At 34.2% G+C, this 18,640-nt stretch overlaps 1 protein-coding gene across 31 annotated transcripts in view; it reads right to left on the reverse strand.

Annotated features, from left to right (window-relative positions):
• Eif4g3 (eukaryotic translation initiation factor 4 gamma 3) overlaps positions 1-18,640 on the reverse strand; it is a 283,893-nt gene that overhangs the window by 41,858 nt on the left and 223,395 nt on the right. For 30 of the 31 annotated variants that reach the window (XM_078025501.1, XM_078025499.1, XM_078025498.1 and 27 more), the window contains 2 exons: positions 12,508-12,678; positions 6,101-6,298 (listed from right to left, as the gene is read on the reverse strand). In XM_078025501.1, coding sequence (XP_077881627.1) covers positions 6,101-6,298; positions 12,508-12,678 — 369 coding nt within the window. The remainder of the gene's footprint in view (positions 1-6,100; positions 6,299-12,507; positions 12,679-18,640) is intronic. The other variant, XM_078025506.1, reaches the window with a different exon arrangement.

Below are 18,640 nucleotides of genomic sequence, written 5' to 3' on the forward strand. Positions count from 1 at the left end.
AGCAAATAAGTTTTTTAGACAACTACAGTAAAGCTAATATAAAATTTAAGCCAAAGAAATACAAGCAAGTATAGTTCATTTCATAGGCTTACTCCATAGTCCCATAAGCAGGCTGAGGAGTTCATCAACCTTTGAGAAATGCCATACAAAAGAAACAGTTTTCCAAAGCAAAAGCCAAAGTGGACTTCATCTTCTAAAATACAAGACCGAAAATACATGATAATACTAAGAAATGCCAAAGAAAATGGGATGTATCATAAAGTATATCCATAAACAGACTGGTATATAATAGAGTACCAACGTGACTTAGGTTCTAGAACAAACTAACGGTTCTAAAAATTTACTTATATCCAATTTACTGCTATTTAGGAACTCAAGTTAAAAAAAAAATAATGACCTCTCCATCTTCTTGTCATATTCACTAACATCAAGTAAATTAAGTATATAACTGACAGATAAAAATGCTCTGGGGCATAATCTATCAACCCGAATGATGCTTTCTGCATTATGGAGTTACTGTGCAGAAAGTGGGAGAAACGTGGGCAAAAAGAAAACCCATGTCACACCATATGGTGAGAGGGACCAGAGTTAATGCCCCTCAATCAGTCAAAAAAAAAAAAATGAAATAAATATAACTTGTGATGATTTGGGTGACAGAAACAGAAATCAAATGAGGCAAGGAAGTCATGGGAGTTGTGTTTTAGATTCATGGTAAAGAATGATCTCTCATCAATTCTTTTAACCCCTTAGGAGTAGGGAAGCTATGTTGAAAGACTTAGTTTAAGAATCAAAAGATCTGCTCACTTGCTATATACACAAAGGCAATTCTTTTAATCCAACTTTCAGTTTCAATATCAAAAACAAAGGAAGTATAGTACCTGTGTCCAACAGGGAGAACAGCTTTGAGCATACAATAAAACAGATTTTGTGGAAACACTTTAATTAATAAGTCAGTTAAGTAAGCTACAACAAGTGTTTAGAACATTAAAACTGAAAGACTATGAATTCTGAGTCAACAAAATCAGGGTCTAAATCTCTGCTCTATAAAATCAACTGTGTGTACTTCAATAACTTAATTCATTAAGACTCAGTCCCTTCATTTCCAAGATGTTCTAAAAATAGCTGTTGAAAAAGGAGATTTGGAGACAGTTGTCATTCTAGCAATGTTATGTGACTTTGGTCAGATTTTTTAGCTTCAATTAATCTGTTTCATTCATAAATGGGGATGATAACATCTATCTCTTAGGGCTGTTGAGAAGATTAAATAGATAGTCTAGGTAAAGCAAACAGTAGTGGCTGCCATATAGTCAAGGCTGAATCAACAACTAATAAAACTGTATTTAAACACCTGAATCTGTATTTGACATACGTATAAATAAAAATTAAGAGTCATCTATTTTATAATAACAGAGCTAACAAGAAAGAACATAAGCAATAGCTAGCTCACTAAGCAATAAGAAGAGAAGAATGAAAAGCAAGAGAATTGAACCATCTGCTATCCCCAAATGATGGTCAAGGGAAATTTCATTGGTATAGGACATTAAAAAATACGTGATTATGCATAAGCAATTTAGACACATTCACACAGAAGTACAAAAACCAAATAAACAGGAGAACAGTACATGTTTGGGGGAAAAACACACACACACACACACACACACACACACACACACACACACACACCCCTACTAAATCAACGACTATCTACACAGCTCCCTAAAAAGACTTCTTTGGAACATAATCTTATTGTCCTCTGGGGATAGTTGACTAGGCTGTGCAAAAATGGAAATGGATCAATGAGAACATATCCTCTGAGAATAGTGATTCATGGTAAAAAAAAAAAAATCTGGGATCATTAAGAGAAGATAAATTCAACAGAACTATGACATTAAGTCAAAATGTATTATTTGCTGGATACTGGCTGATCAGAAACCCACTGAAATTGGCTAGCTGGGGAAAAACATGAAGACTATTTGCTTTAATATACTTGAGCTGCTATAAAAAATAACACAGACTGGTGGCTTAAACAATAGATATTTATTTCTCACAATTCTGGAGGCTGAGAAGTCAGAAATCAAGATGCTGGCAGATAAGCTGAGGACCCATTTCCTGGCCTGAACAGTTGACTTCTTCCTGTATCTTCACATACAAAGGAGAAGCAGCTTCGGTATCTCTTCCTGTTACAACAGCACTAACCTATAACTAAAAGTGCTCTAACTCTGTGACCTCATCTAACCTAGTCACCTTCCAAAGGTACCAGCAGAATTTGTACTACTAACATATTTGTCAGTGTTGAGGCCAGACAATCCTTATCCCCAAAAGGATCAAACTAACAGAATCATCAAAGGCTATCATTTGTGCAATAATTATAATAGTCAAAAAGAAAATGGAGGTTCAGGCTTTGACCTTGGTTAGCATATTATTTTCACTGCTCTCTCAGAACATATAGATGCTAATGGTAACCCAAGGTCCACTGACAATTTTTCTGCATAAGTATATGCTAGTCTGAGGTAAAGTATTTGGAACAACCAGTATAATGTAAACAAATAACACTATGTGCTAATCCTAAAACTGATTTCTAAAGTACGTTTTACTCTTTTAAAATGTGAACAACAATAAGGTCACTGTTCAAATATGACAGGAATCCATGGTAATATACTATGTATCAGTGGCTATTTTCTGATCTTAGTAAGTCACCTGCCAAATACATATCAGACTACTCATATTGTGAACATAGACATCAAAATATATCTTCATGGGCTGGGGATGTGGCTCAAGCGGTAGTGCGCTTGCCTGGCATGCGTGCAGCCCGGGTTCGATCCTCAGCACCACATATAAACAAAGATGTTGTGTCCGCCAATAACTAAAAAATAAATATTAAAATATATATATATATATATATATATATATATATATCTCTTCATTAGATGTACTCAGAAGGGGCTGGGGTTGTGACTCAGTGGCCGAGTGCTTGCCTAGCAAGTATGAGGCACTGGGTTCGATTCTCAGCACCACATATCAATAAATAAAATAAAGGTCCATTGACAACTTAAAAAAAAAAAAGATATACTCAAAGAGACAGTGGTAAGTGATGCACACACAATTCAAAAGCGGGGTCAGTTAAGAAAAGGTAAGTCATTTCTGATCAATCTTTCCTTCAACACATTTGTGACCTTCATTTGGGTCAGCCACATATCACTAACCCTCCTACTGCTCTGGCAACATACTTTGCTAAGGCTGGCTTTTCATGTCTGTAATTGCAAGCTGGTTGGCGGGCTTGCCTTCTCTCTTTACCTCTGTTTTTCTTTTCTTCTTCCTTTTGGTGGTAGGGCTGGAACTCAGGGCCTTGTGCATGCTAGGTAAGTTCACTCTACTGCTGAGCTGAACCCCTAGACCCCTCAGGGCTTTAAATATGTTTGAGGTTTTACTATCTCAATTGCCTTCTCAGTCTATTTTGTCACTTTTCACATGATTTGCCTTTAAGCACTTAATGTAACAACACTACAAGTTTTGGATCTCACGTAACAAAGAATTCTTTGTAGCTGAGGTAGCATGTCTACCATAACAGAGATAGAAAGCAATGAAAGTAGTCACTAGCATCAAAGAAACTTCTTCCAGTTGGTTTTCTTTCATTTCAATCACTCACCCACTCACTCACAACACAGTCCAAGGGTTTATTTTATGCCAGGAAGTATCCTAGGCAAGGGGAATTAAGCAGTGAACACAAAAGAAAAAAGCCTTTGTCCTTGGGAGCCAATATTCTAGAGGGGTTCTGAGATGGAAACTTCCATTTCAATTATGGTTGAAACAAAAGCATAGCAATTTTATTTTATTTTTTAAGGGGGGGGGAGAGAGAGGGAGAGAGAGAGAGAGAATTTTTAATATTTATTTTTTAGTTTTCGGCGGACACAACATCTTTGTTTGTATGTGGTGTTGAGGATCGAACCCGGGTCGCACGCATGCCAGGCGAGCGCGCCACCGCTTGAGCCACATCCCCAGCCCAAAGCACAGCAATTTAACGTTGCAATTATCCAATTAAAAATTATATTTATGTACATATTTAGATATAGGAAATTTCTCTTGACCACTTTTCTCCATTTGCCTCATATTTGAAGTGTTTTCCTCCTAAAATATTTAGGTGCTAAATTCTAGTTACATGCTTTGCTGTTTGTAAAGAGGGATTTTGCAGGCATCTTCAGTCATTTGTAATTGAACAAGCAAAGGCAGAGACATACACACAGGCATGACATACCATTGCTATTTGTAAGCCTTACGTGGTATTTTACCTAGGTAGGCTTTGATGGAGGAGGCACCTGTGTATATTGTGTCCCTGTGCATATGTATACAGGTGCATACATGTCCTATTTACAAAGCAATTTTGGAAAGCCAAATCCATTACATCACTTTGCTTTATAAATTGAAAAAGTCTTTCTTAAAAATGTACTCTTGAGGGCTGGGGATGTGGCTCAAGCGGTAGCGCGCTCGCCTGGCATGCGTGCGGCCCGGGTTCGATCCTAAGCACCACATACCAACAAAGATATTGTGTCCGCCAAGAACTAAAAAATAAATATTAAAAAAAAAAAAAAATGTACTCTTGAATGGTAGAGAGCTTTAATTCCCAGCAATTGGGGGGTGGAGGGAGGCCCCAATTGAGACTACTGATCTAGTTCATTGAATATTTTAGTTCATTCTAGCATTAAATAATTAACTCATTTACTTTCTTTATCCTGGCAATACCATAAATTGTATGAATCAATCTTATTTTAGGGATTAAAATCTGAGGCTTAAAGAGATGATTAACTATTCCCCTTTATTTATTTTGGGGTTAGGGACTGAAACCAAGAATATTAAGTAAGGTTAAAAAGTTTGCAAGTGGCAGAGTAGGAATTTGAAATTTACTTTTAAAGTTTATATTTTAAACTTAGAAGTGTGAGAATTCAAAGTTAGGACTGTAACCATCATTAAATGCTTACTGCTTCAGACAGGCACCTTCCTGGAACACATTCTTTCTTCTCTTTACCTATTCCCCTATCCACACCACCTCAGGACCAACACATTATTTGCTTCATACAAGTTTATCTTTTTACTAACACAATGATTTTGTTTTTGTCTAATTTATATTTTGTCTAAATTATTCAATCACACTCAACAAACTGTAACATCACAAACATGTTTTTTTTTCCCCTCAAAAATACTGTTTTTTTTTCCAATTATGTATTTTGAACTTCCTTAAAGATAGAAGATGTTACTTTTTCCAAATCCAAACAGATTTACCTACCTTTGACATAGATACTCAAAAATATTGGTAGAACAACAGACTTTTGCATTTTCACAGCTTGTTTCTAAGAAGCAAGGTATGATGATAATAAGTTGTGATAATTAAGAAAAATCCCGAATGTTAAAGGACATGCATTTCTGATACAAGTACCTTGGTAACAGTAAAAGAGAAAACACAGGTGGAATGTGGCATTGTATGATTGCAGAATACCTGGAGTACAATGAACACCAATCAGAAACTGATCTCCCATCCTGTTTTCCTAGTTTGGACAGGATGTGGAGAAATAAGAGCTATGGATGATGTAAAGATAAACCTAACAGTTTCTAAAAGATGAAATTATCAGTTTTAAACCTTTTAACCATAAGAAAATCATCCTTTTGTTTTCATAAAAGCTATAATTAAAACTAAAAAGTTACTTAATTTCAAATTCAGTAAAATGTTGCTTTAATATTATATAACATGATGTCCCAGGAAACTTGATTCCTACACAATAATTTCACATTACTAATTTATTTTTTGAGGCAGTGGAGATTGAGCCCAGGGGCTCACAGGCCAGGCAAGGGCCCTGCCACAGCAGCTCCATCTCCCTTATGCTGACAGGACTACTTCATGCCCACTTCACCCTGCTCTCCACATCCCCTCCCTGTGGATATATTTTAATAAGGTTGGTTTCTTTTATCCAATAAGGATATTATATTAATAAGTGCTAAAAATATATTCTCCCCTTTACATTGCCCCATTAAGATTTCTGGGAAGAATGTGTAGTGAGGGGAGAATATACCTCTCGGAGATTTCTGGTTTTACTCCTTCCTTTCTTCTTACCGTTACTAGACATCGACACATGTTTGCGTAAGCCACAGAGAAACTGGGTTCATCAATAGCCTTCTCAAAGACCAGGTCAATGACTCCTTTTAGCCGCTCCTCTGTGTCAACAGTTAGTCCTGACACTTGCTTCATCAGCTGGTTGAACATCTGTGGTGTCAATTTATTTAAGATACTTCGAACTTTTCTAAAAAGTTCCTAAAGAATCACAAAGAAGAAAAGAACATTACCCTAACTATGACAATAAGATGTATTCTGGAAGGATTTTAAAAATATAATTTATTAAAAAAATTTATTTTAGCAATTTATAAAAAAATTATCCAACTTTTTTTTTTTTAACTGATGATGAGAACTCTAGGAACTAAATACATTTAAACTTTGTTGGCAAGAATATTGTCTATTTTCTTCTTTTTGGTGGTGGGGATTGAACCCAGGGCCTTGTGCATCTCAAGAGCACACTCTATTAGTCAACAGCCCTTTTGGGGACATTTCCAACGCCCATGTGACAATATGTATCAAAAGTTATGAAACTGTGGATGTGCCCTTAGGGATAGGTAAAAAGATTTTAGATACAATAATTTCTATCATAATCCTTTGTAGAAAATAACTTCAATGTGTTAACTATAGGATTTTTTCTAAATTACAGTGTAATATAAATTATGTTATGAAATACTAGGCAAGAGTCTTTTAAAATGATATTTTAGAAACACTCATCAAATTAGGAATGAAAAAAACTTGCCTCAGCTAGAAAAAGGGAATCTAAAACCCTATTTAATGGTAAAAGATTCAGACCTTTCTGCTAAGATTGGGGACAAAGCAAAAATATCTGTCCTTACCATTCCTATTCAACATCATACTGGAGGTGCTAATTAGTGCAATAAGACAAAGAAAAAGAAATAAAGTGTACAAATTAGAAAGGAAGAAATACTTTAAAGATGATGTAACTGTGTATGTAGAAAAATGATAAACAATCTACAAAATGAGCTACTATAATAAGTCAGTCTAGCAATTACAGGGTACACTGACAAGTGCAAATAAATAAAAATCTGTTGAAGTGCCATTTACTATAACATCAAAATCAAAAACAACAACAAAAAAGCTTGATAAAAATCTAATAAAATATTCACAGGAGCTGTATGGCAAAAACAATAAATCACTGATGAAAGAGACCCAAAGAGAAAAGCCTGAGCAATGTTTTGGGGGGAAAAAATGGAGAACTCATATAATCTGATTTCAATATTAATTATATATAGGACTAAATAAAAACTGTGGTACTGGCCAAAGGATAGACGCATAGCTCAAAAGAATAGAATGGAGAATAGACAAACAGTCTCAAATATATGATGAACAGATTTGCAACAAAGATGCAAAGGGAATTCAATGGTGAAGACAGTCTAGTCAACAAATTGTGACAGAATGACGGGACATTCAAAATAAAGATGAACATTGATCTATATCTTGTACCTTTTACAAAACTCAAGTAAAAGTGGATCACAGAACTAAATATAAAAATTATTAACTTCTAGAAGACAACATAGGAAAAAAGCTTTGTATTCTAGTGTCGTGCAAAGATTTCCCTAGAAATGGCATGCAAAAGCACAATCCACAAATGTAAAAATTAATAAACTATATATCATCAAAATAAAAAGCTGCTTTCTGTGAAAAACACTGTTATAAAATAAGAACATAAAGAACAGAATATCATAGAAAATCTGTAAATATGTAGAGAACTCAGAATATGTAAAGAACTATGAAAAGTCAACAGTAAGAAAATATATCACTCAATGAAAAAGGGCAAAATATATAAACAGAAACTTTACCAGAGAAGATGTAGCAATTGCAAAAAAGTGCATGAAAAGATGTTCAAAGTCATTAAAGTTACAATGATACACGGACAGAATATCCATTAGAACGACTTAAACTTTAAAAAGTAGGAAACAGCATATGGTGGGGAAAATGAAAAACAACTGAGACTCTCATTCTTTGCCAGCAGAAACACCAAACTTAAAACCAGTCTGGAAAACATTTAACTTTACTGGCATTTTACAATAAGGTTAAATATATATTCACCAATCCCACAGCGAAGAACTCATCCAAAGTAACTAATTTATGTTCACACAAATCCTGCATGTAAAGATTTATGGCAAACTTAGTGGTCACTGCCAAAAGTTGGCAACTGTTTACCCTGTAAATGAATAAACAAACTAACACTACTGGACAATTAAAAGAAAACATCCACAAAAACAGTTCATGACATGTGTAATGATATGGGTGAATATAAAATACATATGCTAAGTATAGGAAGCCATGGTTAAAATGATTCAAAGAAACATTACAGGGACAGAATAGATTACTGATTACCAGACATGAGCATGAGGAAAAAGGGTAAGTACAAGGTAATACTGAGGTCTAATGAAAATGTTTTATATCTTGATTGAGGTGGCAGTCAGTGTTGGTATTTGCCAACAATAATAGAAATGTATATAAAAAAGAAATGTTTCTTTCATTTAATTATGTCGACAAAAAAAGTTGTAAGTATGCAAGAAACTATGATATAATAACACAAAATCTTATAAAATTTTATTTTTTAAAAAATACTTGACTACAAGGATATTTAGAATTTGTGTAGAAAATGCTAACATTTTCTCTAGGCAGGAGATAATAAATCAAACAAAAATTTTAAAAAATTACATTGGCAAAATTTTCAGCAATAAGGCAGTTTTGATTTTTAAAAAGAAAAAAAAAAAGTTGGGCACAGTGGCACACACCTGTCATACCAGTGATTTGGGAAGCTGAGGAGGAGGATTAAAGTTTGAGGCCAATCTCAGCAAATTAGTGACTTTAGTGTCTCAAAGAAAAGGGAGGGGATGTAGATCAGTGGTAAAGGGTCAATCACCAGTACCCTCGCCCCTCCCCCCAAAAAAGAGAGACAAAGAAAAAAGGCTTAAGTCAACCAAGATAATATCTTCTTTCAGGTTTGAAATGTTAAACTCACCTTTATATTAGTAAAAGAGCATCAACTATTTCTACTTTCAGAAAATAATAAGCATAGAAAAAAAGGACAATAAATAGGAAATAAGTATTTATTGAAAATCCTCATTCATTTGTAATTCTCTACTTCATGTCTACAAAATTCGACATTAGGTACAAATGACATATAAGGCATAGTTACTGTATCAAAACCTAGCTGAACAGGTAAGATATTTACAAAGCGATAAAGCAACACCAGAAAATGGAGTATTGTAGGTCACAGGCACTGCACTAGTCAAGAAATGACCTCAAAAGGAAAGGAGAACTGGGCTAGATTATGAAGAAAGGAAAAAGCTGGCTAAGTGAAAAGAAAAGGGAGAAAATATTTGAGAAAGAGGAAAATGTTTTAGGAAGGGATTATTCCTTGTTTGTTTGATTTTGATACTGGGGGTTGCAAACATTTACCACTCCCTAGCCCTAGGAAGGCCGGCCTCCCTCCCTCCCTCCCTGCTTCTCTCTCTCTCCCCCTCCCTCCCTCTCTCTCTTTCTCTCTCTCTCTCTCTCTCTCTCTTAATCCCTCTACACTTAAAATCCTTACCATAAACACAATGAGCATATACAATCAAATGCCAGAGAAGTTTGTGGGGTTTTTTTGTGAGTGGTACCAGAGACTAAACCCAGAGGCCATCCACCACTAAGCCACAATCTCATCCGTTTCTGAGACAGAGTCTCATTAAAATCTGCCAAGCTGGCCTTGAAATTGTGTTCCTCCTGCCTTAGCCTCCTGAGTCTCTGAGATTACATTCGTGTGCCACCATGCCCAGCTTAGGAAGGAATTAATACTGAAAACTCTTATTTTGGGGACAGAGAGAACAAACTGGAAATATCAGAGTAGTGTTCATTAGAAGTGAGAGAAAATGACTCTTCAGTGCTACTTTATAAAACACAGATAAAGCTAGGTATGGCAATACCTATAATCCCAGCAGCCTGGGAGACTGATAAAGGAGGATCCTAAGTTTCAGAACAGCCATGGCAACTTAGAGAGATCCTGTCTCAAAATAAAAATATAAATAAAAGTGTTGGAGATACAGATTAGTGGTAGAGCACCCCTGAGCTCAAGCCCTAGTATGTATGTATGTATGTATATATGTATCTATCTATCTATCTATCAATCAATCAATCAATCAATCAATCAGAAAGCTCAGATGAAGAGAAAAAGTCAAATCAGTATTTCAGGCAAGTGAATCAGGCAACAGAACTAGATCTAGGCATCACAAAGAACAGAGAGATGAAGCAAAGGAACCCAGCAGCACCAGCACCAAAGCAGTACAGCAGCATGGTGCAGACAAATCTCAGGTGGAGATTTCCTGGAAGTGCCGTGGGGACATGACGGTTCACCAAGAAGGAAGATAATGTGTAGAGTGGAAGGGATAAAAGAGAGACAGAGTTTTCTGATGGTATATGCAAAAAGAAAACCTATTATATTGATATTATTTCTTGATAACATATTGATATTATTTCTTTTCATTTAACAAAATGAAAAGAATATCAAGAACAATAGGCAACATGGGGTACACCTATGCAGAAAAGACTAAATTAATGGCATTTATGTTAATATAATTATTCTGTTTCTGAGATAAGAATTCTGAATGGGAGGGGGTCAGCTACAGAGTAAAGACAAGCAGATTACAAGTCACAAGAACTGGACTGCCCCATAACCATAGCACTATAGGAAACTTATTTCCTGAAGATACCATTTCCACATGGAAAAAAGGGACAATATCTGTTTATTCTTCACAGGTTTAGTAATAATCTAATGACATAAGGCACCAATACACAAGGGTCTTACCTATTAAAACAAAACAATAATGAAGATCCAGTAGGAATTTTTAACTGTCTTAAGAAGATACTTAGGTCTCCATTATTGTTAAGCATTTCTCAGGAGGAACGAAGAAAGGACTATAGAAAAGGAGTATAGAAGTTTTTTTTTTTGTTTTTTTTTAAAGGTTGAGGTGTGTTCAGATGAGACAGAAAATAAAGGACTTGATTTCAGTGAATGTGAAGGAGGACATAATTAGAGATTTCTGACAAATTTTGTGACATCATTGAAGGGATGAACAAAGGCAAACAGCCAACAAGGTTGGACAGCTTGGCTTTTTGCTGGATCAAATCATGTTTGTCTTTGCTTTGTATAAACAACATTTGTTGTTGGTTTAAAACATTTAACAAATGTTCAATAATTATCTGCTATCTGTATGAAGTTCTTTGCTGGTGCTAAATCAAAGACATGTCCAAGGACATCAAAATACTAGGCACATGATTAGGCTCTGGTAACCATGCCAAATGCTTCATATAATCTCAGTTCATCTTCACACTGGTCCTACGAGATAGATATTATTTCTATCTTCACTTTGTAGTTGAGATTAAGAACTTGCCTAACAGAATCAGGATTGTCTCCAGAGCTGGATCTTTCAACTGCTACACTAAAACTGCTAATGGTTAAATAAATAAATAAATAAATAAATAAATAAATGAATGAATGAATGAATGAATGAATGAATGAATGAATAAATAAATAAAAGATGTTAAAAAAAAAATTAAGACTGAAAAATTAATATGTGATCTGTGAGAGATTCTAGTGTGAATGCCTAGAAACAAGAACATCCAAAGGAGACAGCAGATGTTACCTAGGTAATGTACCACAAAATGGGAATTACAGTTTTATATAACTTGATACGCAAAAATTAATATTTTGTGGATTAAAAAAGGAATTCATTCAATTTACTCTAAGGAGGTCTGAGAGCAGAATATAAACAAAAAGATACAGAAAATTTCATTTTATCTCAAAAAACTCCAAATTTTAGTTTCTTAGAAATGAAGGCCTCAGAGGTGCACACATGTAATCCTAGCAATTGGGGTGGCTGATGCAGGAGAATCACAAGTACAAAGGCAGCATTAGAAACTTAGGAAGGCCTTACATAACTTAGCAAGACCTTGGCTCAAAATATAAAAAAGGGCTGGGATGTGGCTCAGTGGTTTAAGTGCCCCAGGGTTCAATCCCTGGTATGAAAAAAAGAAGGCCTAACAACTGACTAGAGCAATGTACTAATTAGATAAGATTAGCACAGGATAAAGGGGCTTTAACATAGAGAATATAAAGATGTATTTTAAAGAAAAGAAAACATTAATGTAAGCCTGAATGATAGAAGCCTTTCATATATGATCCTTCCAGACATAACTGTTTTGAAAAAACACAGAAATGGTAATTTCAAGACAAAATAGAATCCATGATAGCTTTTAGAATAATGTTTTTACAAGAAGTATAAAAAGTCTTAAACTGATATTTCTACATACTAATAAGGCAAAAGAACATTGAGAAAAATTAAAATGTTATGATTTAACTCTAGAACAATGTCAGGATCTGCTCCTGTTCTCACCTGGGTTTTGATGTTTTCAGGATCCTCAGCATGGCTATCTCGTTTCTGGCTGGGCTTCCAGGCATTCTCTGCCTTTTTTAAGTGCACATCTTCTTTTACAGAAACGGTGATGATCTTTCTGGGCTCCCTTCTCTGTCCAGGTTGAGATCTCCGTGGCCCAACGTTCAACAACTAGGACAAGAATATTATATCTATTCAGAGTACTTAACAATTTACTGTATCTGTTTTGCTGTTCAATTCAAGCCTGATGTTCACACCATATACTTCGAGATACAAGATTAGGCCCTCAAGTTAGATGTGCTGTAACCCCAGAATACCATGAACTTATATAATGTTCTCTACTTCTATAATTTTTTTTGATTCTGAAGTCCTAAATGAGAGGAAAAAGTTATGGTGCTTTTAGTCAGGCGTGGTGGCGCACGCCTGTAATTCCAGCAACTCAGGAGGCTGCAGCAAGAAGACTGTAAGTAATTTAGGGAAACCCTGTCTCAAATTAAAAAATGTAATAATATAATAAAGGGCTGGGTATGAAGTGTCCCCAGTCCCCAGTGGCAAAACTAACAAACAAAAAGAGTTGTTCCCAGTGGAAAAGACTATCTCTAGCTGAACATCTACAAAGTTATGAAACAGGACTGACCACTTTCCATAATTGCAAAAAATTTACAGGTAAGACGTTATTAGTCATAAATTTGCTTTAAAAACTGGGTTTTACATTTTTAGGGTAAAATACAAACACATTCAACTTCATCACTAAAATTCTCTATATCACTGAGGTATGTATTCTCACATATCCCTAAAGCAGACCATACTGAATGGCTCTAAATTTGCTGGGTCAGGAATACCAAAATAAGCCCTTCTTATAATCAATGAGAGTCAAACTAAATTACTCCTTGAAAAAATGTCTTTCTCTATTAGTTAGCTCCCTGTTCCTCCTAGGTTACCACCATACTCTTCCTGTAAACACCAATATAGGTTGACATGTTGCAGCAGTCACCATATTAAGTATTGTTATTATAGGATTTAACAGGGTAAGTTAAAAGTTACGTTTCTGAATGTTAAAATATCTATAACCATAGTTCCCTTAAATGTTTGGAAATCAATCTGCAAGATTAAACATTGGGCCTGGTATAGTGGCACATGCCTGTAATCCCAGTGGTTTGGGAGGCTAAGAGATGAGGATCACAATTTTGAGGCCAGACTCAGGAATTTAATGAGGCCTTAATCAATGCAGCTCAAGCTCATGTCTCACTAAAGACTCTGTTTTTAAAAGAAGGGCGGGTTATTTAGATTAGTAGAAAACTGATACTGGGTTAAATCCCCAAGTACACAAAACAAAGAAATAAATAAAACATTGGGTTGATCCTAAGCCCTGTTACCTCTCAGACATGTTGTTGTATGATGATGACCTTTATTGTTTCTGATACATTATTTTAAATGCTGAACAAATATTGACATTGGAAAGGAAAATAATCTTCATATAAGGCACAGACCAGTATCATATCTTACTTAATGACCCAATGTTGCCCTTTTCAAATTAAGTATAGACTTCATTAATATACTTTATATAAAAAGATAGTTTGGTATGAGGTTTAAATTGATAAAATCCTTTACACACCACTCACTCTCAAAATTATTCTCTTATACTAATTACAAATAGTAACATCAGAGATACATCAGGATCAAAAGTTAGAACTTCTGGGGAATTCATACCAATCTTGTCAAATATATCCAGTTAAGAACATAGTAATGATAATATGATCTAATACATTTTAGTGAACATTAAAAAAATAGATCAGTTAAACACAGAGGTATCAGAAATGATATTTCAGAAAGACGGTAAAAACTAAAAAATACAAACAGGTAACAGCTGCTAAACCTAATTGTACCTCCACAAGAACTTTTATTTTTAACTGCAACTTTGATTTGGTAGTCCAGATCAAACAATTTTTTAAAGAAAATTGCAGTAAACCAAGTACTGTCTGGTTCTTATAATCCAGGTTATACTCGAATACGTTGACTTTCAATCTCTTTCAATGCTAGGATGACACAGCTCAGGCAAACAATTTAACACATTTAATTTTCATAGTTGCACATAAATATGTGTGGGTATACAAATGTGTCTGTGTAATGAAAGGAAATTAATTCAAAAGCATGCTAAGAGTCATTGTGTGCACATTTCCTAAAATTACAGCAAATGCCAATGAAAGTCAACCTTTTAATATGCAAAGTGACAGAGATTATTTATGCTTTATTCCTTTACCTGTCCCAAGATAAATATGTATGGTTTACAAGTGGGAAATACAGAAGTGAGAAATATTAATAAATAATAATAATGCTTCAAAGAAAAGATAGACTTGAAAGGCTAACTGGCAAGTTGTTGGTCCAAGATAAAGTTCCATGCAAGTTCCCATGATAAATTTAAAAATGATATTTGTATTGCTGTACAAATATAAGATAAACAGGGTTCACAAATATTTATGTATATATTTTGAACCTTCAAATATTTAAAAACATTTACTATGTTTTAAAATCCTTAATATGTACAATTAATCAATCTCCAACTCTTTCACGTTTTCAGTGTGGAAACAATGTCACTGTTTGGAATACCAACATCTGGAATCAGGAGACAGAAGAACCAGACTCATGAATACAAATCTCCTACTTATGAGCAAAATTACTGTTGGCAAGTTTCTTATCTGCTGAATTTTAAGTTTTCTCATAAATACAAGGTCTGTTTTACTGATAAAAGTTTATTCTGAGGATTATAGGATACAAAGTATGTAAAAGGACCTTAAAACTGTGCAAGGACAGGTAGGATATAGTTGAATGCTTATTTAAAATGCACAAGGCCCTGCGTTTGATACCCCCAGTACCGCAAAAACAACCCCTCAAAACTATACAAGATATCATCATCAATCATCAGTAAGAATCAAAAGGGTTGTCTTTAAAAAAGTGACAAGTGGACTTAAATATTTGTTTCTTTTGAGCCATAACCCCAGCCCTTATGTCTCTTTTTTGAATGAGAAAAAAACAATACAAGTCATCAGATTTATAGATTTTATATATTTATATTTATAAATTTATATATTTATATTTATAAATTTATTTATTTATTTTTCAAAAGAAGCACCACATGGTGAATGACTTATTACCAAACACACACACACACACACACATACACATACACACACACAAAACTGGGACCTAAAGTGTCCAAATTTGGGGTTTTCTAATTTAAAGTCAGAGTTGTTTTTTTTTTTTTTTTTTTCCCTAGGTGAGCTACAAGTTTAATTTTTTTTTACTAATTTTAAATTTAAAAAAATGTATTAAATAAGAAATATACAAATCTATTTTAGAATTTAATATTCATTGCTTCTATGTCTTTTAGAGATTATAACTAAAAAATCCTCTGCTTACTTGAATAATCAAAGAAAACAGAATCATTTGCTCTATTTTCAAAGACAGGTAACCAGGTGTTCCTTTATAGAGAGATTATATGAATACAGGAACTTCTTGACTCCTAGGATTTTTATAACAGATCAGTTAATCTCAAGGGTACTTAAACTGATTACAAATGGCAATTTATTAAACAAGGTCCATAGTTGCTCTTAAGACAATTCTTTTGGAGCACTTTCTCTGATATCTATAAACAGAGTACTATTAAATTAACATCAAAACTGCCAAACAATTTGATTAACAAAACCTACAGAGATGATCCTTCTGGGTATTTCCAACAGATATGCACTTTACTGTCCATCAAGGAATACTTATAAAAATTTGTATGAATCTGCACATTTGTATAATATTTTTAAAACAATTACTGTACATTAAAACTCTTTTGTAACAAGTAAGTCTATTGCAAAAATGTTTATAATACAAGTTATAGATACTTAAGCCATACTATGGAGCATATCTAACAGATTTTAATATGCTAGGATGGTAATTAATCATAAGCCAATTTGGACACCTGGTGAAAATGACAGAGGTATAGAACCAGAAACTACAAAGAGCTGAGCTGCTGTTTATTTTATTTATTTTTCCCCAAAGAGCATTATTTTTTTGCTCCTTTATATGTTAAGACATTTATGTCCTATGATGTGAACATCTAGAACTATATTAACACACCAAGGAGAGCTGAACAAATTAAGCGAAGAATGTCTGTTAGCTACAGTAAAGGCTAGAAGTGTAACTACTGTATTAATGTTTGTATTATCAATACCACCCTGACAGATCCAAATTTCCCATAAAAACTAGCTTTTGACATGTAATGAAACTACTTATAGAAAACTAGTTAAATAATAATGATCTTTGGGGAGACATTAGAAATTCTAGATAATATCTTATTCTCAGTCACATTACTTTGAATGCATCAGAATAACTCGTCTGACATATGTAGGAATAAGAATGAGTGGTCAAATACACAGTGTGACATGGTTTTAAAATTAATTTTGTACTTATAGTCTATATTTTAAAATATACAGCTTATTAAACTCTTTTGATATTTCCATTTTGCTATAACTAATTACTAGAAAAACAATGAAAAGCACCCTAGTAATGATAAGTGCCAATATACACTGGAAGAGGAGACACGGTAATTCATACCTTCTGAGAGTGGCATGAACAAAGCAATTTTAAGTAACCACAGATGCTATAATCTAGAGAATAAGAAAAATGGCATGAACATTATTTCAAATGTTAGCAAAACAATGTTATAAACCAAAACCAGAATAAAAGGTAATGCAAATATAATTTGAAATTATCAAGAAGGGAAATAGTGCTGGGGAAAAAGGTTATAAAAGAGTTTCTAGAAAGCTGCTTTCTAAGACATTTTGGTGAGGAAATTCAAGCTGTAAAAAAAAAATTAATATTTATAAAAAATAGATAAAGGTAACACCTTGAACCTGTGTGTGAACAGATTTTCACACACATGGAGGTCTTTGAGATGGTGCTCAATAAACAATATGTTCCAGATCAGGGAAATTTTCTGTAGCACCTCCATCATGCTATAAAGTACCTTGAATAAGTATTTAGCTTCAGGCAAATAAATAAATATATACAAAGTAACATTTGTTTTCACATGCTGCAGTCTTATTCTGAAGCAGGTTTTAAAAGTTGCCATTACACAGGATATAAAATCAACACGCATAAATCAAAGTCATTCCTGTATATCAACGACAAATCTTCTGAACTGGAAATGAGGAAAACCACCCCATTCACGATATCCTCAAAAAAATAAAATAAAATACTTGGGAATCAACCTAACAAAAGAGGTGAAAGATTTATACAATGAAAACTACAGAAACCTAAAGAGAGAAATAGAAGATCTTAGAAGATGGGAAAATATACCCTGTTCATGGATAGGCAGAACTAACATCATCAAAATGGCAATATTACCAAAAGTTCTCTATAGGTTCAATGCAATGCCAATCAAAATCCCAAGGGCATTTCTTGTAGAAATAGATAAAGCAATCATGAAATTCATATGGAAAAATAAAAGACCCAGAATAGCAAAAGCAATTCTAAGCAGGAAGTGTGAATCAGGAGGTATAGCGATACCAGATTTCAAACTGTACTACAGAGCAATAGTAACAAAAACAGCATGGTACAGAATAGAGGACACAGAAACCAATCCACAAAATTACAACTATCTTATATTCGATAAAAGGGCTAAAAGCATGCAATGGAGGAAGGATAGCATCTTCAACAAATGGTGCTGGGAAAACTGGAAATCCATATGCAACAAAATGAAACTGAATCCCTTTCTCTCACCATGCACAAAAGTTAACTCAAAATGGATCAAGGAGCTTGACATCAAATCAGAGACTCTGCGTCTGATAGAAGAAAAAGTTGGCTCCGATCTACATATTGTGGGGTCGGGCTCCAAATTCCTTAATAGGACACCCATAGCACAAGATTTAAACAAAAACCAACAAATGGGACTTACTCAAACTAAAAAGTTTTTTCTCAGCAAGAGAAACAATAAGAGAGGTAAATAGGGAGCCTATATCCTGGGAACAAATCTTTACTCCTCACACTTCAGATAGAGCCCTAATATCCAGAGTATACAAAGAACTCAAAAAATTAAGGAATAAGAAAACAAATAACCCAATCAACAAATGGGCCAAGGACCTGA

Source organism: Ictidomys tridecemlineatus, chromosome 11, assembly GCF_052094955.1.
Source record: "Ictidomys tridecemlineatus isolate mIctTri1 chromosome 11, mIctTri1.hap1, whole genome shotgun sequence".
NCBI lineage: Eukaryota > Metazoa > Chordata > Mammalia > Rodentia > Sciuridae > Ictidomys > Ictidomys tridecemlineatus.